Source organism: Electrona antarctica (genome assembly GCF_951216825.1).
Source record: "Electrona antarctica genome assembly, chromosome: 1".
Lineage (NCBI taxonomy): Eukaryota > Metazoa > Chordata > Actinopteri > Myctophiformes > Myctophidae > Electrona > Electrona antarctica.
In genome coordinates, this window is record NC_136806.1 from 43,338,178 (window position 1) to 43,361,080 (window position 22,903).

Sequence of the window (22,903 nt, forward strand, 5' to 3'; positions counted from 1 at the left end):
CACTATGTACAGTGGATTCCACTGAACAACAGATTTGTCGACGGTAATAAAGCAGAGATTTATGGACTGTGTGCAGTACTAATACAGGAAGGACTGTGTCCACAGAGATGATCCCACAAAAGGTTGAACAAATGAAACAAACACGGGTAATGAGGTTCGCCTACACTAATTTGCAAATGATGTTCTGTCAAAATGTCAGTGAAATGAACTATTGGAACTGTGGTGGATTTTAATGAACTCAGCTAGTGAGTGACAACCAGATTGTCCCTTAGAATAGAGGTCTTCGTTACAGTACATTACGACAAACTATTCTTCTGAATGTTTGCCTTTAAATAATGGAGTATAATAACCCTATTCTTATGAAAAGTGCAAATAATACAGGAGTGAAGAGGACTTTGTTGGAATTCATGCAAAATAACAATACTAAATTGAGATATTGACAGATACAGTGCAGTATATTGGATTGACATATTGTACATTGGGCCGATATGTTTAAGTTTGCGAATTTGTTGTTTCTGTCTAAATAGATAATTTCTTGTATGTATTTTGAACGCATTCAAGCACTACTTTTATACAGTACGAGTGCTTAAAGTGCTTTAAATGTATAATAGGGTAAACAATACAAATGTCTAGAATAAAAGACATTCAAGCTTTCAGGGTTAAGAATTCACTACATTAATTATGGATGTCGGAACCTTTGAGAGAGAGAGAGAGAGAGAGAGACATTGGTTGATATATCGGCCCATTGGCCTCCATGTTCATCAAAATATTGGAATCTATATCAGACTTTTTGAGTCGATATAGGTCTTGGAATACCTGAGATGGAAAAAAAAGGTAACATTGACTTTATCTGAAAGGAAAAAAAGAAACTGCAAACAATGTGTGGATGTGTATAATTGTGTAATGTATGTTATAACAAAAATGTGTAGTTTTCAATAATATCCTATTATTATTTACATGAGTGGCAGCCGGCCGGAAAATAACATGACTGAGAATGAGACATTTGCACATTTACAGGATCTGAGGGATTTAAAAGGATGTGGTGAAGGTTGCTGCTGTGGAATGCTACAGGGAATGCCTCCAAGCAACCATTGCAGACGTACAGTATTGCATTAACATCCTTTGCCATACAGATTGGTTAAAACAAATTAAGTTTTATTCCTTACAATAAATTCTGGATTGAGCAAATTAGTCAGACATCATTGTGCTGGCTGTAATGTAATAAGTGAGAGATTAAATATCAACTATTTTGTTCTTTTTGGTCTCTCCATGTTTGAATGGAGTTTTTCTTCGATTGAGACCTTGGACGGGTCTGATTAAGTCTCGACGACACTCCAGAATATTAAACATGACTCTGGAGGGGACTCATTCCATTCAAATGGAGAGGGGCCTCCTTCCCATAGAGCATAGAATCTATGTAATCAATTTTTCATTAGTGCCAAAGTGTTTATCTGCTCTTAACATGCCCCTGACTGACTGCAGCCTGGATAGAGGTTTTGTGTGGGCGGTCGATCTGTGCGACGCTGCTTGTTAATTAAAGTTTATTTAATTGAAGGGGAACCGCTGAAATAATTAAGAGACATCCCTCCACCCGCACAGGTGGACTGACTCCAGGGGGGTTCTTTCTCTTGTGGGGGGGTGGGGGGCTGGGTGGGTCTGGACAGTGCTGAGTGCAACGTCTTCCTTCAACGCAACGCTTTACTATCGACCAGTGCGAGATACAATATCTTGCTGAGTGAGAGGACTGTGTCTGGGAATCCCAATAAAAAGCTTTACCAGAAAAACATACTACCCCTCTTGAAGATTGTTGGCTGAAAAAAGAATCAAGCAAAAAACAATAAATACATAAATAAATATTACCCATTCCATCCCCCAGACCCCCAAAACAATCATTCTTTCTTTCCGGGCAGCGAAAACGCTGCCTGATGGCTCGTTCTTGCGTTTACTCACCAATCTATAATTTCAAAACTCACCAAACACTCTCCTTAAGATCAAATTTTCGACTAAATCTCAGCCAGCAAAAATAACTTTGACAGAAGCACAGCATATAACAACCTATGATATACTTAATCACTAGTGTAGAAATGGCTTCCGATTTTGCCTTGGGATTCATCGCTGGGCTCAAAGAGTCTATTGTGAGGAGACAAACAACATAAATCATCTGGATTCTAGCAGCAGATTAACATCTGGGAGGGGCCAGCCTCTGAACTAACATGTCAACTACATGTGTGCAGAGAGAAGCCATCTGAATACAAAGCTAAGTAATAAATGAGGTGTTGTTCTCAGCAGATGGGAATAAGAAAAGCTGCTGTGTGCAAGATGTCTCTTGCACAACTAAGATCGGTAATTTTTGAAAATCTTCCTTTCGTTTTATTTAATAGTGCTTCATTAATCAGTATTAAGCCCAAATCACACCAATGGGTCGCTATGCAAGTCCTTTCAACCAAACTGTTGCGAGTACACGCATGTAGACTAACACTGCAGCACGCACGCACGCACGCACGCACACAGGCACACACACACACACACACACACACACACACACACACACACACACACACACACACACACACACACACACACACACACACACACACACACACACACACACACGGGGCAGCGGTGGCCGAACGGTTTGCGGAGCGGTCTGGATACCGGAAGGTCGCCAGTTCGAATCCCCGGACCGGCACGTTAAAATTACCACCGCTGAAGTGCCCTTGAGCAAGGCATTGAACCCCTACCATGAAATGTTCTATGAGCAGGGTGTGGCTGTAAACAAGCATTTTGAGCTTAGTCCACTTCCCTGGGTAAACAAAGAACACACACACACACACACACACACACACACACACACACACACACACACACACACACACACACACACACACACACACACACACACACACACACACACACACACACACACACACACACACACACACACACACACACACACACACACACACACACACACACACGCACAGTCCATTGACTGACCCAGCGAGCAGTCAGCTCCGGTCCAGGTGTCCTCGCAGACGCAGGTCCCAGTGTCTGTGTTGAAGGTACCATGGCTGGAGCACTGTTCTGGACATGTGCTTTTCAGGACTTCACAGCTGATCCCTCCCCATCCAGGGTTGCAGTGGCAGTCTCCATGGTGACAGGCGCCATGGCCCGAGCAGGTTGGGTCCAGACAGTCCACTGGGGGGGGGGGGGGGGGGAGAGAAATTATTTCACACCTGAGATCAGTTTAAGAGAAACTCTTCTCTACTTTCTGGCAATGGTCTTTTTAATACCTCAAAAATAAAAAATAAATAAGAAAATAAAAAAGATCATTACTAGGCCTATATCAAAAGTAATCAACAAACTATAAACTGGGCCTAATTTTTTAATAATATAAGAAAGAGTAGGCAACTTTGAAAGTAAGGTAGATCTGCTATTTCAGCAATATCTATCTGTAGGAACCGAGTCAAACTAAATGTAATGCCTCAACTCCTAAAATTCCAAGTGCTCGTCAGGGTGGGAGTTCCCAGTTCAAATATGAACTGAAAAAGAACCTGAAAAGGCTGAGAACCATTGGTCTGCAGACGGACTCTGAATGACGCAAGCTGCTTTCGCTGTTTGACCGGCCACATGTGTCTTCTGAGGGAAGGAGCCCGGCCTGAGGGCAGCGATAGCTGGTTATCTGTGTGGTTCTGTGGTGTAGAAAAGCTTAGCCAGTATGGCGCAGCGACGAGTCGTCTGGAAGAACAGGGAGCTCAACTTCCTCTGCAGAACGACACATTTGGCCAGTGGCTGGAGGAAATGTTTACCCTCTTGGAGAAGTTCTACTGCTTCCACTTCAATTCCAATTTAAATGTCACAATTCCTTCTATCGTTATCTTTTTGTGGTGGAACATTAAGGGCTATATCTTGCGCCACCCCTTAACCCTCATCCCTAAACTTATTTGCCATTTTTTACTATTTTAAAAATACATTTAAAATAGTTCAAATAGCCGATCTACAAGCTCACAACGTCTCGATGTAGATCGGTTAGTTTTAAAGTGTTTTTCAAAATAGTAAAAAATGGCAAATAAGTTTAGGGATAAGGGATAAGGGTGGCGCAAGATGGAGCCCTAAATGTTTTTTCCAACAATATACCGTACTTAACCAAGAAGCTAGGGGGAAAAAAAGTGCATTAAATGTCTAGAAAACCTGATCAATGATTGTCATTAACAATTTTCCGATGGAAATATCTAAAGCTTAATCATTGGCAATTATTTGCAAAAGCAAAATGTTGTTTTTTCTTTCCACTGACAATAATTGCTTTGTGTGTTTGGCTTGCCTGGTTGAGCAATAATATTGATTGTTAAGCCCTTTCATCATGTCCAAGCATAGGAATGTCAAACACAATATGTACACTTCCTCTGCATATTACCTCACTTCACAGAAAAACCAACAATATAATCGTTCGGTAAACTCGATAGCATTTTTACACGGGAGGTCAACGAACTACAGATGTAAATCTGCACCGTTAATTGCCTTTTGTCTGAAAGTGGATCGATGGAGTTAAACGGATTGAACAGGGGTCAGAAGAGGTTGAGGAGAAAGAAGGAGGCTTGTTTTTACTCGACAAAAGGAGAAATAAAAACCAGGAACCGATTGATTCTAACAGGTGTCTTCTACAGAGGGAGGAGCACAAAAGGTTACTCATGAGAATTGATGGACAATCCAATTGATGCAATTCATTCCAATCTGTACAGTGAGTGGACTAAACAGTTACGAGGAACTAATTTATACGCACGGATGTCGATTAGAGTATCTGAGGAATTAGCCACTCATTGGAGTTGAAAATACCGATTGTTTTGTCAATGGACTGCAGTGCCTCGATGCCCCTGAGGGCTTCTCACTTCTAATCCAATATAGAGAGAACCTTTTCCCTCTTCTTTGTTAGCACCAGTCATCCGAGCAAAACCTGCCTTACACAAACCAGTAGTCAAATTTCACCACAATATATTATACCACTAAGTTAACTAACCCACCCTGTGCACCCTCTCCCAGGTCAGTATTGTACCTTACCAATCCTTGTTAAAGGTTAATTAGGTAACATTTAGCTTATTTTTCTTCTTTTAAATATACACATTTTAGCCCTAATTTCCCTCTATCAAAGACAGCTTCCTGTTTGATGCCTGTCAGAGGGGAGGGGGAAGTGTGTTTGTACACACAGATTTTTTTTTTTTTTTATCTTTTAATTTGATTTATTTGTATTGTTTTATTGTTGAATTCCAAAAACAGGAATGTCATGGTAATGTGGTTTCTATGCTGAAGAAAATGGCTTCATAAGAACAATGTTATTTTTTGTACATGCATAGAAGCCTACTTTCACTTCATCATAGAGACAACATTCCAGTGCAGTGTATGTCTTTTAGGCATTATTTGTTTCTTATACAAATATTGTTCTCATGAAGTTTATACAGTAGGTAAAGATAACTACAGTATTTAACAAATGTTTTGTCGAGGCAATGCAAGGCAGTTGCTGATTTAGAGTAGGCTTGTTTCTCAATAAATAGTCCTCTTTAAAAATCCTTCACCAATAATAACAAAACTACTTCACAAGAACAATGTTGGTGCAACTTGACCATGTATACCTGTATACTATCTTTGAATGTACAATGCGCCACTGTTGCATGTTGTCCATGTACTATCTTTGAATGTATTATGCCAGTTGCATGTTGCACACGTACTACAGTACATGTAATGTGTTGGATTTGTCTGCTGTTCACCTTGTTCACAGTTGCTCCCCTTGTGTCCGGTGTTACACACACAGCCTCCAGCCACACAGATCCCATGTCCTCCACACTGAGGGTCGATGCATTGTGAACTGGGGACGTCACACTCTGTTCCCTTCCAGCCGCTGTAGCACTGACAGCGTCCCCGGGTGTACTGCCCATTTCCACTGCACAGGACCGGACAGGCAGCTGAACAGAGTGGTGCAAAGTCATATACAGTCATATTAACTTGACTTGATGTTGAATTGCTTTGACTTTTTTATAATATTGGTATTAAACACATTGACTGCCAAGCACGTCATATCATATCATCTTTTCAGTGGTGGGGCTCTTCGCCAACAAATTAATGATACGAGGTTGCTAGGAGACGTGAAAACTCCCTCTCCATCCGCCTAAACGTTATCAGATTTAGAAAAATTCATTAATCTGAGATCCTTTTACCAGATTGCGTTTTTGGTCAAAACAAGCTATATTCAATGGACCAGAACTACAGAACCAATGATCACGTTCACAAAATGTATTTTCCGGGTGAAAGAAAAGAAGATCCGCCACTCCAGACAGCCTTTTTTACATGACACAATAAGGTAAAAACACTAAAAAACACTGGCGGTTTTGGAAGAATTAATTAATAAATACCTGGGAATCAATGTGTTAATATTATTAGCTGAATAGCTACTGATCTGAAAATGTTACTTTAACACATCTCAATATTATAAAACTGGGTATAAAAACAGAAGATTGTGCAGAGCAGTGCTATTCTCCTGGGTGCCAAGTGGTTACAGAATAAGCCAGAATGAATCAAATGCATCACATGCAGTAAGATTGAAAGTAAGATAGTGTTTTATCTGTGCTTTCAGTTTGTGAAGGAATATAAATATTCTTATTAAATGTGCGGAACAGTAAAGATGACAGTAAATGTAATACCTCTGGAGCAGTATGGGCCTATGAATCCTGGGAAACAGTGACAGGAGCCTGCCACACACTCTCCGTTCCGGTAGCAGTTGTGTGTGCACTCCATGACCGACTCTGTAGGTACAATTACAGCAATGTACCGTTATAATTTATGAGTTAAATGAAGTTAAAGAATTGAAAGTTCAATTATTTTCATTATGTCTCGGTATTGTCGTGTTTCATGATTTTCATCTAAACCTACACTGTGTACGGCAGTATATTAAAATCAAGTTCTCCTGCTCATTGAACCTTAACCAATGACCATTGTGTCTACATGTACCAGAAAGCATTTCTCGCAATTCTAAATGGAGAAAGAAATCCAAGCTGGATGGATTCATCCAAAATGAATCCATTAATTAATACCATAACAAACATAGTTGGTAACATAACGTGCCACTATTATAACTCATATCCACAGAAAGTATCCTCTAAGACAGGGTTCTCAACCTGGGGGTCGCCAACATATTTTGGGGCGTCTCCAGATTATTATTTTTTATGATTCAAAGTTTATTGCTTTTTTGTAAATGTAAATGAAACAATCATACAAACAATTAAGACAACAAATGAAACAAAACAGACAAAAAGTAAATACAATACACTACACTACCAAACTTTTACAGAAAATATAATACAATACGCGAGACATGGCCAAAGCATGTCCGGGGGTCCCCAGCGAAACATGTTGAGAACCCCAGCTCTAAGACAGCATTAATAATCACTGTAGAAGTATATAAATTAATTTATGAGCTTGTCCTTTCAGAATACTCTTGTAAACGACCACAAATAACCTTCAACTCAACTACACAAATTAAAAACATACTCCTCATGCTTTTTCTTCTGCAACAGCAGCAATACACTCCGCTTTCTAAGCGATCTCTCATCTCTAAGAAGCACGGCATACATTTACAGCTATTTGTCCACATCTGAGTAAGGTCTAAGCTTCCAGAACAGGTTTACTGCACCAGTCCAAAGATCTAACAAAAGCTCCCCCACACAGGGTGGTTTAAATTACCCCAAATAATTGGTACCCCCACCCCACAGGCCTGGCCGAGGGAGCATGGCCACAGAAAGCCACAGTGCAGTTTGTAAATCCTCTCAGAGTTGAAGTTAATCTGACACATCCCTCGGACAGATCAGCTGTTCACTCAATAGACCAGTGCTCATAAAGGGCACCTCAAAAAGCCCCTTTTGAGTCTTTGTAAGAGGGCCAGACAAACAGCTAGTGTATAAGACACTCTGTCGGTCAGTCTGTCAGTATGTCTGAGTCTTTGTAAGAGGCCCAGACAAACAGCTAGTGTATAAGACACTCTGTCGGTCAGTCTGTCAGTATGTCTGTCCAAAATGTGATATGTGCAAACTGAAAGCTGGTCACAGCTTATCATGGATTACATACTTGTGTTGTTATTGCTCTAGCTGTGCATTGTATGTGAGCTCAACTGTGCTGTCCCTTTGGACCCTAGCAAGTTTGACCCCTCAAACGTCAATAACTTCATTGTAGAGAGGGATCGATGGAATTCCCCAAAGTAATGAAAAAATAAATGAAAATTAACTCAATAACTGTCCTTCCCTGAAATCTCACAAGAAAATTTCACAGGCTTCCAAACGTGGAAGAGGTTGCCAAGAGAGATCAATGCTTATAGTGTTTTTAAACCATTCACCTACAGCCAACTTACTCTCGTGGGCAGATTAAACTTTGACAGTCTTCATTCATGAGGCAGCTAGATTCACTAAAGGCCCCATGAGTCTTCAAACATGCATGGCTGTGAAAACAAACAAAGAAACTAAAAACTAAAATACAAAAAACTAAATTAAACTAAAATTTAATTAAATTCAAAATCACACAAACACACCCATCCAGGAGCCAGAGAAATTTGGGATGGCAGGGATTTGTGATTCAAGTGGTCATCAGTAGATTGGTTGTATTGGGCAGCTCTCAGTGACCATCAGTAGAAGACTGTGGTTGTATTGGGCAGCTCTCAGTGACCATCAGTAGAAGACTGTGGTTGTATTGGGCAGCTCTCAGTCAGTGACCATCAGTAGAAGACTGTGGTTGTATTGGGCAGCTCTCAGTCAGTGACCATCAGTAGAAGACTGTGGTTGTATTGGGCAGCTTTCAGTGACCATCAGTAGAAGACTGTGGTTGTATTGGGCAGCTCTCAGTGACCATCAGTAGAAGACTGTGGTTGTATTGGGCAGCTCTCAGTGACCATCAGTAGAAGACTGTGGTTGTATTGGACAGCTGCCAGCAATGAATGAGTGTAACTGTCAGAACCAGGACGTGAACAGAAGTTCAGCTCTTACCCAGTATGATGGTGTTGTAGGACACCGGCTCCAGGCTCCGCCCATCATTGTAGAAGGCCAGGTGCCACACCCCCGCCTCCAGGTACTGGATGAACCCGGCCTGGTGGACCGCGACCGGGTGCTCCAGTCGAGCCCTGGTCTCCGGCTCGCTGGGAGTCCGGCGCTCCTTGGCGATCAGCCGGCTGCCATCAAGCAACTCCACAAAGTCATACTGAAACAGATCCAGAATCAGAATACTTTGTTTGTCTTTTTGAGATAACAATTTAACAAATAAACATTTGTTGTTTCCAAAATAACATTACAAGAGGTAAGCCTATAGATGTTCTCCGTTTGCCTGTTTGTGGTTACCCATCTAATCTAACATCTGACAAAAGCTGAGCGCAACCAAATATGCACGCACGCACGCACGCACGCACACTTCAAGTTAATGCCCTATATGCTTCGCATATGACAAAGACCAAGAATTGCCAATCTAGAAGCTCACAAACTTTTGGACTACTTCCAAACAGTAGCCCCCAGGTTGGAAAACACTAATCAGGTGTCCAGCTGGGAGAACGATGAGTGGAAAAATAAAAAAAAATAAAAAAATTGCTATCTATTGTTTCACTCAAAGCCTCCCTTTCAGCCATCACACCAATTTTTATAATACAGTCTTTATTCCAGACTAAAAAAAATCTAATAAAAAATGAATCCTGAAAGCACATCAGTCACTGATTTACAAGACCAATCAGGGCTATATAAGTGAAGCCTGCCAAATGAAAGTGGCACAGCTGTGCCTCCACTCGGCCACAGAGAGCTGCACCTGTTCAACACCTGAACCTCACTCTGACTCCAGAGGAATGCACTACATTAACACAGACAAGCTGCACTTTCTGCCAGACAAACGCAGACAGACACACGCAGACATGCAACCTAGATGAAATCGGACCGGATACTGGCAGAACTCAGGCTTAAAGCGTGTAAACTGAATACTGAATAAAAGAGAGTTTATAGGATACAGTGAAGTATGGGACATTAAGGAAGGGTGGCATTTGACCAGAGTTTTGAGTTTTCCATTTGAATTGGACGTCAATGAATTATTTGAAGTGTGTCTATTTAGATAAATCCATAAATGGCACGAGGGCAATAAACCATCGTACCTATTATTGAATTTACCGCAGCTTAAGGTCTGTCCACAATCCACCTCTAAACAAAAGTGAGGCTGACAGAAAAGGGACAAAACAGAACATAAGAGCAGTAATACAATGAGCGAGGACTTAGCCCTCACACTGCTCACAGGAATGTGACACACAGACACATGCAACCTTGCAATTGACTCGCAGGCGGACAGGAAATAAAGCATTAAGAAAGGGGCAGGAGAAGTCAACACTGTGATTTAAGCCACTCTATGGAGTGCACCCGAGGGCCAAAAAGAAAGGGATATTAACCTGGTGGAAGTCCACTCCTTTGTGCAGCTGGCTGGAGGGCTAAGTAATAAAATAGTTCATCGCCACAGCACAGAAATCCCGGGCGGAGTGCATACATCTCGATTAGCTGGTGAGAAAGCCCCCTGACTCATCTCAACACAACAATACCAGTTAATAACAGCCAAGAGGTCAAGCGTGTAGAGACTGCGGACCGGCCAAATGATGGGAGAGAGAGAGGGTATGTTTGTGTAAGGCAGTGTGTGAGACTGTGAGAGGGTATGTGCAAGTGGGTGAATATGTGTGTTAGAGAGAGAGAGAGAGAGAGAGAGAGAGTATGCATGTGCATGCGCGCGCACGTGTGTGTGTGTGTGTGTGTGTGTGTGTGTGTGTGTGTGTGTGTGTGTGTGTGTGTGTGTGTGTGTGTGTGTGTGTGTGTGTGTGTGTGGACGCGCGAGTGTGTGTGCATGCGTATACGTGTGTGCACTTGTCTGGGAGGCACAGTGCTCGAAGCTAGAATCATTTTTATATTTCTTGCTAATCAGAATCTGTTAGGAGTGAAGTTTGAATTCAGATCAATAGACATGTCGGCCTTTTTGAGAGGCACAGCAGCAGACGCTCTTAAAAGTAGCCTTTTTCCCTTCTGAGCTATGAAAGTAACTGACAGTCAATATCTCTCGTCAGGGACTTTCATGCTCAGTTAAGTGAACGCATCGATCTGTCCACCTACCACCCTACCCAGCACAGTAGTTGAAATCCACAGTTGGTGCAGTGTCCACTGTGTGTTGCTTAATAATAATAATAATAATAATAGTAATAACAAGAAAAGTCGCAATTTTGAAAAATTGCAAAGTGTGGTTGCCGCAGTCGCTTACTTGCGTAGGCCCCTACCTAATTTGAAAATGTCTATAACGCTTGAATAGTTTGGTCTTCTGCCACTGCAAGGGAATTTATGTCTTTATAAAACATAGATTGGTTACGTAACCAACAACAGCCAATTAGCTACTACAAACGTTATGCAAAGCTCGGCCAATCACAGCGGAAGTTAGATTACTCCGGAATAGCCAATTAGCTACTACAAACGTTATGCAAAGCTCGGCCAATCACAGCGGAAGTTAGATTACTCCGGAATAGTCTGTTTGTAAAACATAGATTGGTTACATAACCAACAACAGACTTGCAAAGTCTGTGTCATGTTTTACATTCTGAAAAGCCATCTTTATGTTAAGGCCTTCTCCTAAATTCCCTTTGCTCATCTTATTCTATTTTTCTTCATTATATGTGTATGCCTTCACTTTGTGTTTGCTGTTTTATTTACTGATATTTTGTTGTAGCTGTGATTATGTTGTTGTTTTTACCTCAGTTTATTATTATGTTATTGTTTTTACCATGTTCTGTAAAGCACTTTGTGACCATGTCTTGAAATGTGCTATATAAATAAATTCATTATCATTACCATTATACTGTATGTATGCATGCTCGGTCCCTCCCAGTAGGCTACCGGTCCACAATGCACCTGTGCTTTGTATACAAACAGAATTTTGCTTAAAAGAAATCCCACAACAACGTGAAAACGTGGCCGAGTTTGCTAAGTATTATAAAAAAGTAACAGAGAAAAGGTTCCAATGTATCGTGAAAACCACTGACGATGATGGTGCAGAGACGGAATGTGCAGAGTATGTTACGGTCGGCAAAGAGTCTTCTTGGAATCTGAAGAGACACATTGGGAGGAAGCATGAGGACATATTTCGCGAACATAATGAGAAGAAATCCAAAGGTTTGTTGTCATTATTAGCCATTTTGAAAATGGTAGCCTAATTACAGCTTAATGTAGACCTAACATAAAGCATGCATTTATTTGTTTTAGATGCCCAGGCGCAGCAACAAAAAAAAGAGAAACAGAGTGAGAAACTGCACAATTTCGGAGGAAGAAAGAAAGGAAGAAAGGGGCCAAACGTGACACGTGAAAGAAAAAGGGAGCTGGATGAAGCGTTTTTTAAAATTATATCCATGGACTACGAACCCCTAAGTAAAGGAGAACGTGAAGGAATGCGACACTTTGCCGGCATGGCCCAACCAGGTTACACGCCGCCCTGCTACAGTACTGTCCGGTACACACTTATGCCAAATACCATACAAGAGATGGAAGCCAAACTACACGTTTTATCGACGGGACGTTCAAGGGCCACACGGTTCTGTTAAGCTGTAAGCACATAACAGGGTCTCACACTGCAGAGCGCATTTATCAAAAGTACGAAAGTGTGCTGAAAAATTTGAACATTCATCAACGCGTGATTCGTGTGGTGACCGACAGTGCCAGCAACATGATCTAGGAATTTAACATCCTCCCTGACGCTGAAGGAGAAGAGGAGAAAGATGATGATGATGAAGTGGTGGTGGAGGAAGGGGAGGAAATTGCGGAGGAGCAACCTGCGCTCTCGCAAAACCAAGTGGACGTGGTTACTAATAATGTAGAGGCTATGGTAAACCAGAACTTAACCGTGTCAAGTTTACACCTGCGATGCCCAATTCATCTGCTTCAGTTAGCTATCAAATATGCAGTTAACGAGCATGATGATATCAATCGCCTGCTAGTTAAAGTGGGAAAGCTAGTGAAAAGTGTAAGAGTTGTCTGAACACAGAGGAAACTGCAACGGGAGCTTGGGAATTTGGGCATGATTCTCCCTGCTGTAGGCGAGCTCAAATCCCTGCTCGTCAACAACAACGCTGCCCTTCCATTAGGAATAGCTTATTTTGCGGAAACACTGTCCAATAACGTGTCCACTCGCTTCAGAATGTACTATGATGATAAACACCTCGCACTGGAGAAGCAGCAGGTCAACCCGACGGCGGAGAATCAACCACCACACCTGACGCGCCTAAAGTAATCAAGAGGCCTCGCATGTTTGGATCATACTTCTCAGAGAAGCAGCCCACGGGAGGAGGCGATGCGAAAAATGAAGTTGAAAGCTACCTCTCGTCCCCAAGATCGAACCCTGACGAAGTCAAAGATGTCCTTGAATTTTGGAAAACAAACTCCAAGTCCTTTCCACGCCTGACTAAAGTTGCCTTCTCCGCTCCCTCCATTGGCTCCCGGTCGCTGCCCGCACAGAATACAAAACTCTGATGCTGGCATTCAAAGCAACCAAAGGCATGGCTCCCCCATATCTCACAAGTATGATCAAACCCTACAAACCCTCCCGCGCACTCAGATCAGCCAACGCAGGGAAGCTGGAAGTACCTTCACTAAAAACGCCGGGACAACGCTCCACACATCCTAAACTTTCTGGCTCCAAAACTATGGAATGCACTTCCCATTGCAGTAAGAACTGCAGCCTCACTCCCAATCTTCCGCTGTAGTCTGAAAACCCACCTTTTCAGACTCCATCATGGCCCGTAGGACTTGCCCTAGCCCCTTAGATAGCACTTTATGTAGACTTAGATAGCATTTTATACAGACTTATAGCAAGCATGTTACGTAGACATTTTACGTAGGAATTTTATGTACTGTCATAGCACTTTATAGTACACATGTATAGTATAATATAGTATAGTATGCATAGTTTATAGTTTCATTATATAGCTACTCCACTGTTACGCTCTTAGCTTACCCATGTTTCATGATAACTACTTTTTATGTATGTGATGTATTGCTTAATGTAAGTCGCTCTGGATTAAGAGCGTCTTCTAAATTGTAAATTTTAAGTGTTCAGTATTCCTAGTGGCTCTGCAAGCGCAGAACGGGTGTTTCCAGCTGCCGGTTTGATGTCAAGAAATCACCGCATGAATTTGAAGCCTCAGACATTGGTTAAACTCGTGTTCTTGAAAGTGAACTCAAAGATACTGTAGCTGTAGGCAGTGGCACATATAGGCACAAGACATGAGCATTGTTTTATTTTGTTTAAAATGCACAAAGTGACAAAACAAATGTATTGCAAAATGCAATAATAGGCCTGCCTAAAGTTAATGGCCCAAAGTTAGCAGCATTGCAGCGATGCTATTATTATTTTTAATTTCATACATAACAATGTAGCATTCTGTTTTTGATTTTATACATTTCTGTAAATGTAATGTAGCATTCTGTTTTTGATTTTATACATTTCTGTAAATGTAGCCTATCCTCCTGTGAGGCTCCGACATCTTTTAAAGAATGTCATATTCGTAATTTCATATCTGTCTTATGCCCTGGCAGAGATATGTTCTACCTCTGATTGATTGGTTGATTTATTACTTTATTAACAGTATGCAAAAAGGTATAGGCCTATACAGTGTAATTCAATTAGCCTATACGCTAAACGGGTAATACAAGCTATATGCCCCGAGGGCTGTGCATAATTATTGTATTTTCTTTTGTGGTTCTGTCACTGGCGTTGAACTTGGTTGCGGCATGGTGCCCGCTGGTGCAGTGGTAAATTAAAAAAATACCATACTTCGGTTGATCAATTTTAAATATTTTAAATAACGAAATCAAGCTAATTTACATCATGCTCCAAAAAAGACTATGTTGCTGCAACATGCGGTCTGAAACGAAGGCCTTCAGGAAATCCGATGTGTTTAATTAGCCAATTTCAGGAAAACAGCATTTTCTTTTCTGCTGAGCGGGCATATCTGAGTGGAGCGCGGAACGCTCGATGCGCAAATGAAGGTGAGCGCTGAGTGAGCGTAGAGCGGGGGGAACTAAAGCCGTCCAGAGCAAAGAGCGGATTTCTCGGCCGCTCCGCACCGCTCACATGCTCTGACAGTGACATCATTGTCCACAGGCAAATCACAGCACCTTTTTTTGGTCTAATTATTGAGAAAACCCCAAACCACAGAAAATCCATTGAATGTTCAAAGTTCAGGTTTTTTGGGTGAAATTGAGGTCAGAAAACATATTATATTTATACAAAAAAAAGTAAACTGGTTCAGACCGTACGACGTGTGGGCAAGTCATAACTAATCCAACCGACGGGTTGCTAGTGCATTTTCATTGATATCAACCGAGAGAAAAATATTCTTGTTGGCCTCTCCTTCTGCACCATACTCCTTGCTTTTTCGCGCATGCGCGTTGTCGTTCACTTCCCTGTTTACCGTTCACAAAGAAAGGCTCGGCACGCGTAATCTAGGGAGCTCTCCGTGGTTTTGACCAGATGGATATACTAAGCTCTTAATTTCTGACTTCAACATGCCTTTCGTTTTTTTTCCGGAACGGAAGTGGGGGGGCTTACAGAGTCAAAGCGGCCATATCATCCCGGCACCCCGAGCTTCTATTTTGAAAGAAATCCCGGCGCTGATTGTGTTAAAGTGGATGCTAAAGCACCCGGGAAGACGTTATGGGTTTAGTGCCCAGCTCAGGGACACATAATAGACTGAGCGAGCCAAGGATTGAACCAAGGATTCCCAGACGGCATCTCTAAACACTCATCTACGACTGCTGATGTTGTTCATTAGAAACACCATGTTCTTTCTTTCTGCTATGCACTCCCTCACTCTCAGACTGTTTGACAGAACAACAGGACGATCAAAGACGAACAGAAAATCCAACACACAAAATAATGAGAATGAACATGATAAAACAGAACACCTGGTTGGTACCAAAAAGGGCATCAAACATTAGTGATTGATGACCTCCCCAACTCATTCTCATATGAAAAAAGGGAAATACTGTAGTTATTACATTGCAGCATATGAGATCATTACTATTATTATCACTAGATACACCCTCCAGAAAAACGCGATTATGCGATCGCATAATTCATTGCATAATCAGCCATTATGCGCTGATTATGCGGGGATCCATTTATTTCTAAAAGGGCGCATATTTCCCGCGATAATCGCATATGTCCGCGCTAATATGCGAATTATGCGGGGCTCGCTTGATTTCACAATCCCCGCATATTTTCGCATAATCGCAACTGTCCGCATATTCCGCAACTTTCCGCATATTCCATAAATTTCCGCATATTCCGCAACTTTCCGCATATTCCGCATAATCGCAACTGTCCGCATATTCCGCAACTTTCCGCATATTCCATAAATTTCCGCATATTCCGCAACTTTCCGCATATTCCGCATAATCGCAACTGTGCATATTCCGCAACTTTCCGCATATTCTGCAACGCTCCGCAAATCCCGCAATTTACCGCATATTCCGCATAATCGCAACTGTCCGCATATTCCGCAACTTTCCGCATATTCCGCAACGTTCCGCATATCCCGCAATTTACCGCATATTCCGCATAATCGCAACTGTCCGCATATTCCGCAACTTTCCGCATATTCCGCAACGTTCCGCATATCTCGCAACGTTCCGCATATTCCGCAATATACCGCATATTACGCATAATCGCAACTTTCCGCATATTCCGCAACTTTCCGCACATTCCACAACTTCCCGCATATTCCGCAACGTTCCGCATATTCCGCAATTTCACCGCATAAAAGCGCAGAAAAACCCCGCATATTTAATCGCATAATCAAGGATTTTGGCCCGCTAAATCAAGGATTTTAACCCGCACAATCAAGGGTTTTTGCCCGCGCTTTTCTGGAGGGTCTAACTAGATAATCTAAACTAGATAATCTTATTCATTTTCAGGTTGTACTTTGGCAGCATATCAAATGAGGACATTCGAAGTGCACATTAATATAACTTTTATATCATCGTCTTCACAATGTCCAGCAAATGAAATCACACATTGCATAATATGTTCCATACTGTGCAGCTCTAACCTTAACCCCGACTTAACCACCTCTTTCACACACATTATCCTCTTGAGGACTTTTGGTGCACATAAAAGTAGAACAAAGGTACAAAGAAAGTTCGTACACACGCACGCGCACACATACACGTGTGCATGCACGGGCGCAAGCACGTCACACACACACACACACACACACACACACACACACACACACACACACACACACACACACACACACACACACACACACACACACACACACACATGAACTTGAAGGGAAATAAAGGAGGGCAGTTTGAGCAGTGAGTCCATCCATCTTCAACCGCTTATCTGTAGTCGGGTCGTGGGGGCAACAGCTCCACACTTCGACACTAACTCTGGGGGAACCCAGGTTCGAACTGGGAACCTTGTGGTTCCCGTCCGGGCCCTGAGCCACTGCCGCCAAAAAATTGTGCAATTTGATCATGAACCACCACTGACCTAACCTGTGGTTAGGTCAGTGGCGGCAGCAGTTCCTCCTCCTGCTCCCATCTGGTCTCTCTCGGGCAGAGACGATGCACTCCGATAAAATGCTGATCGGAGCGATATGCGGCCATATACGGCCACTAGAGGCGGGATCAACGCAGAACTGGTGATGTATTGTAGCTGTGCCACAGCGCAAATGTAAACTCAACCTAACAAGACTACAACTCGGAAAATTATTAAGGAGATATCAGATTTTTGTCCCGCTGCTTCGGGTTCATCATTTCTGCTTGAGAGAGCCCAGATGAAAAAAAGTTTTCCCCATATCATATTTTTTGCTCTATGTGTGCGTGTGTACAGAATTCAAACTGTAGCATTGATTATTGTCACGGACATAAGTCATTATTCCCCTTTGCATATATGCACCGGAGCACACTCTCCTATTAGTTTGCATTGCATTCAGAACGCGCCCTTAATTAAAAACCAACTGCAGCTGTGTATGTGGCTCTCAGCGCGCGGTGTCCCACTATTGACTGGCTGAATTTGAAGTTTGAACTGCGTTGTGTCAGAGAAGTAACAGATAGAAGCGCGGAAACTTTATCCCCAAACGATATCCCCCTCACCTCCGTGCTGGAAATAAAACGTCTGGCTTTCTGAGGCTACATCCGTGCTGACGCAATGACTGAGGAGGAGGAGAAGGTTCACGTGGAAGGTAATGCAGATTGTATTCTGATGATGTGCCAAACTACTGCTGGCTGCTGTGATGATAATATATAGACCTATGTCTTCTATATTGTGTTCTGAAGGTCGGGCTGACTGCCACTAGTGTTAATTAATGTTATATTTTGTATTGTGTTCTCGGGCCGCTGTGCTGCGCTATGCTGCGCGCTGCTGCTGCACTGTGTGCCAATGATGCCCCCTCTCCTGTTGTGTTCTCTTTTCTGGTCTGTGTACCAGTGTGCGACGCACACACTGTTTAGTATTTCCTATTATAGTTTTATGTTTTGATAATCAGCGCTTTGCCATATAGATGATACATACACTGTGCCATATTGGAGAGGCCACTGTGTGTGTGCACAGTGCTTTGTTTGACAGGCTCCGTGTTATTTGAGCGCGCGCACCTCCACCCGTCCTTGTTAACGAGTACCTCCCTAGGGAGACGCCCAGGAGGCATCCTAACCAGATGCCCGAACGACCTAAGCTGGCTCCTTTCCAAGCAAAGAAGTAGCGACTCTACTCAGAGTCTACACTAAAGTGAGTAAGGTCACCTTCCTTGAGATTGTGTGTACATCTGGATTTAATTACAGAATGTGAAAGAGTGCATCTGAAAACAAATTAATTCATATTATGTGACTCAAACAGCAGACTGTTACCCTTAGTTACATAACTGATACTAGACAATAGTTTCTGTCCTCTATCGGCAGAGGTTCTCTGTGTCGTTCTCTGTGTCGTGAGACAAGTCTATGTGTGCCTTGGGATTTCTTTCTAATGGCTACCCCACACTTTATTTATAGCACAATTTCAAAGTGCATATAAAGGATATCTGAAAATAAAAGCATACATTGTTGGCCTTGAATATCAACATTTATTAGACAATGGAATTGCAGCAGGGATTCTGCTGATTTTAGTTGTAGGCCCATCTTAGCAATGCAATGAATGAATAATACCATAGCATAGTGGAAGAACTCACTGACTAGTCTTGAACAGGAACACGGTCCAGTGAATGGAAAGAACTAAATGAAGAATGTGTCCTCTTTTGTTTGCTGCTGTTGCAGTTAAACACTGTGCAAAGCGTTTAGTTTTCTCGGAAAGAAATCTAACTGTTTCGCTTGTAATGCACCATGTTTAGTTTGCAAGTGCCGCTGTACTTGATTTAAAGCTCTTGTTAGCAAGAGTTTAACTCAGTTAAGTTTAACTACAGACCCGTACAATAGGCCCTCGTTAACTGCGGAGTGCAGACTAACCTTGCGTTACTGGGCTTTTCCACACTGCAGAAAATACGTGCACCTAATCACACAAATCTGAGCACTCACAAAATAATCAAAAGAGCTACCAGGCGCCTCTGGGTGACAGTCTGGCATCAATAATTATAGATGCATGATGTGAATAGAGATAGCTAGATGTGCATAACATACACACACAGCTGCCAGGCGGAAAATTCAATCTGAGCATCGGTCGCAACCCCACTTGCGCAACCCCCACCTTCACCTTCCTGCTATAGAAAGTTTAAAATCTTGTTATCGTCATAATTTGATCATTCACAGCTGTGATCTGCGTGTTGTGTGTCCTACCTGTGTGTGTGAGGGTGCGAGGCCCTTCCTCCCATACACTCCTATAAGGGCGTTCTTCTGGACGGAGATGTTGAACTTGAGGAAGTGAGCTTCCTCCATGGTCAGCCTGGAGCGCCAGAACGACCCTGGCAGCACACTCTGTCCTACCAGACGTCCTATCTCCACCTGCCCCGTATCCACCGAGTTGTTCTCCTGATGAAGCAGACCAGGTCTTCCTACACACACAGGCACACACACACACACACACACACACACACACACACACACACACACACACACACACACACACACACACACACACACACACACACACACACACACACACACACACACACACACACACACACACACACACACACACACACACACACACACACACGATTAAGAGTCTTGCTCAAGGGTACTTGATTCATTTACAAACAAGAAAGACTCAGTGATGATTGCCAGCTGCAGCAAGCCCCCGTTAATGAACAGCAATGAACAAGACTACAACTCAAAATGATTATGGAGATATCAGATTTTTGTCCCGCTGCTTCCGGTTCATCGTTTCTACTTGAGCGAGACCAGATCATTTGTGAACTCAATTCTGCCGCAATCTGGCGGAGTCAGGTTAAGGTTAGCCTCAGAAACCCAGACGTTTTTATTTCCAGGGAGAAAAAAAAAGTCTGGGACCGAGTCCACTTCAATTCGGCATATAAAGTAGCGCAAACGTCGATCACTCTCTGCTGATTTCTGATCGTCTGCACCTTTGTTAAATTGACACACACGCACACACACACACTCCTCCCTCCCTCTCTCTCTGTTGCTCTAATTAATTAGTCTCATGTCGCGCAGCTGCATCTAGATTCTCCCGGCGAATTCTGCCGGGAGCTGCCTATGCCATAGAAAGCATAGGTGGACCCCAGGCTAGGTTAGGGTTAACTGGGGACAGGGAGGAACTCCTTATATGGTCAGCACACTCTATAGTAGGGAGGATTATAAAAAAGAAAGAAAAGTGATATTTGAATTAAGTGAAATGGTGTTCCTACTTTGGGCATGTCACTTCAAGGGAAAGGCGCACTCAACTCAAAGGGAAAAAATAATTGTCGACTCAAAAGAATAAAAAAATAAATAGATGATGATAAAAGTTCACAACAGAGGAGATTCTGTACTCTCCGTGATCTCCCCATTAACACTAATTATACTAATGTCATGTATACGTGTCTTTCGAATCAAAACCACCGGGTGCCTTGGACGTGTATAGGCGTCTTTAGGTCTTTTTTATTGATATATATATATTAAAAAATATATATACAGTATATATAATTATATATATTTTTTATGTTGGCCTTTCCTTCTTCTTTGGGGGGTAGCGGAAGGCAGGGCTTTTCATAGTAAAATCTGCCTCATTTGCTGGCACTCTAGCGCCATTATTTTTGAAGAATTCCCCGGCAAAAATAGTGTTTTATAATTATCCATAATAAATAAAAAATCACACCCGTGTGAACTGAGTGGTGTAAGGTTTTATATAGCATGATCAGCTGTGGTCTGACGTAATGTCTGACGTAATTATATAGCCAGTTGTGATTTCACAACTGGCTTTTTTTGTGCAGAAAAAATGAGCATGGTTGCTACGGTCATCCAGTTCACCCGGGTGTGATTTAATTACGTCAGAAATTATTTTGAACATAGCAACCATGCTCATTTTTTCTGCACAAAAAAGCCAGTTGTAGGAGTGGTTTACACCACTCAAAAATACAATTATGAATTCACTTTTAACAACAGTGCATCACTCACAACTTGCTCTCCTCTTATCGAGAGAAATATCTATCAGGGCAAGTTTATGATAAATTTGCAGATGAAATGTAAAAAAGTGAAGTTGTATTCTTGGTGCAGTAAATGCACAAAATTTCAGCTAAACACAAGGCCTACTATTGCTGATTCTGTATATTTATCTCCAATTGCATGCTATAGCCAAGAGTCCAGATGTGTGTGTATCATTGAATGCTGTGTATCATTGAATGCTGATTTGAAGAACCTTTGGCCCTCTGCTGTAATCTCACACCTTTATTCAAGCAGGGAGCCATCTCTTTTTCAAATGAGCACTGGCGAAGCGAGGCAGTATTAAAAATAATGGTTCCCTACAGTCAGTGATGCAGCACAAAAAAGGAAAAATGACCAGAGATAATTGGCCTTTTATAAGGTTTTAAATAAAGCTCTAACAGGCTGCCTGCCTCATCGCCATTATGTTTCTGTTGAGTCATGACAGAACATTTCTGCCCACATTAATGCACTCGGAGTGTTACCTGGGCTAAAGCAACAATGACAAATTAAAACAATTGACTAAAAGCTTTCTTATGTGGTGCACAGTACAATAATCAGTGTTATTCAGTACCATTTGTACACTCTATGTGACTAATAATTTTACTGTGCAAATACAAGGATTGATCATATTATGTAAATGATTATGTAAATGATTAAAAGCGGCATATTTCGGTAACTGAATCCGAATCCGAAACATCTTTATTGTCACAACACAGAAGTAAAAAGGTGGGTGAAATTATTTTTTGTGCATAGATAGTTCCCATCGTGTGATTTTTTTCCAAGAAACAAAGAAGTGGAAGAAGAGAGGAGGGTGGGGGGTGGTAGGAGACCAAGGCAATACATAAATAAGAAAAAATGAAGCACACACACACACACACACACACACACACACACACACACACACACACACACACACACACACACACACACACACACACACACACACACACACACACACACACACACACACACACACACACACACACAGCACAGCACAGCCGTCTCTCTTATCTTATTTACAATACAGATACAAATAAGCTTTCCAGATACAAGCTTGTTTCATAAATGGCACAACCACAGGGTCTCTCTTATCTTATATATATATATATATATATATATATATATATATATATATATATAATCTGTAAATAAGATAAGAGAGACCCTATGGTTGTGCTGTTTATGAAACAAGCTATATCCACAGTAGATTCAGGAAGAGCAAAAAGAAGGTGTAAGGCCAGCCTATC

General features: G+C 42.0%; 1 protein-coding gene across 1 annotated transcript in view; it reads right to left on the reverse strand.

The window, feature by feature from the left end:
• Positions 1-22,903, reverse strand: part of LOC306923713 (teneurin-3) — a gene marked incomplete at both ends in the record, with an annotated part of 232,390 nt that overhangs the window by 95,092 nt on the left and 114,395 nt on the right. The window contains 5 exons of the mRNA XM_079501976.1: positions 2,998-3,198; positions 5,760-5,954; positions 6,690-6,791; positions 9,018-9,228; positions 19,854-20,068. Coding sequence (XP_079358102.1) covers positions 2,998-3,198; positions 5,760-5,954; positions 6,690-6,791; positions 9,018-9,228; positions 19,854-20,068 — 924 coding nt within the window. The remainder of the gene's footprint in view (positions 1-2,997; positions 3,199-5,759; positions 5,955-6,689; positions 6,792-9,017; positions 9,229-19,853; positions 20,069-22,903) is intronic.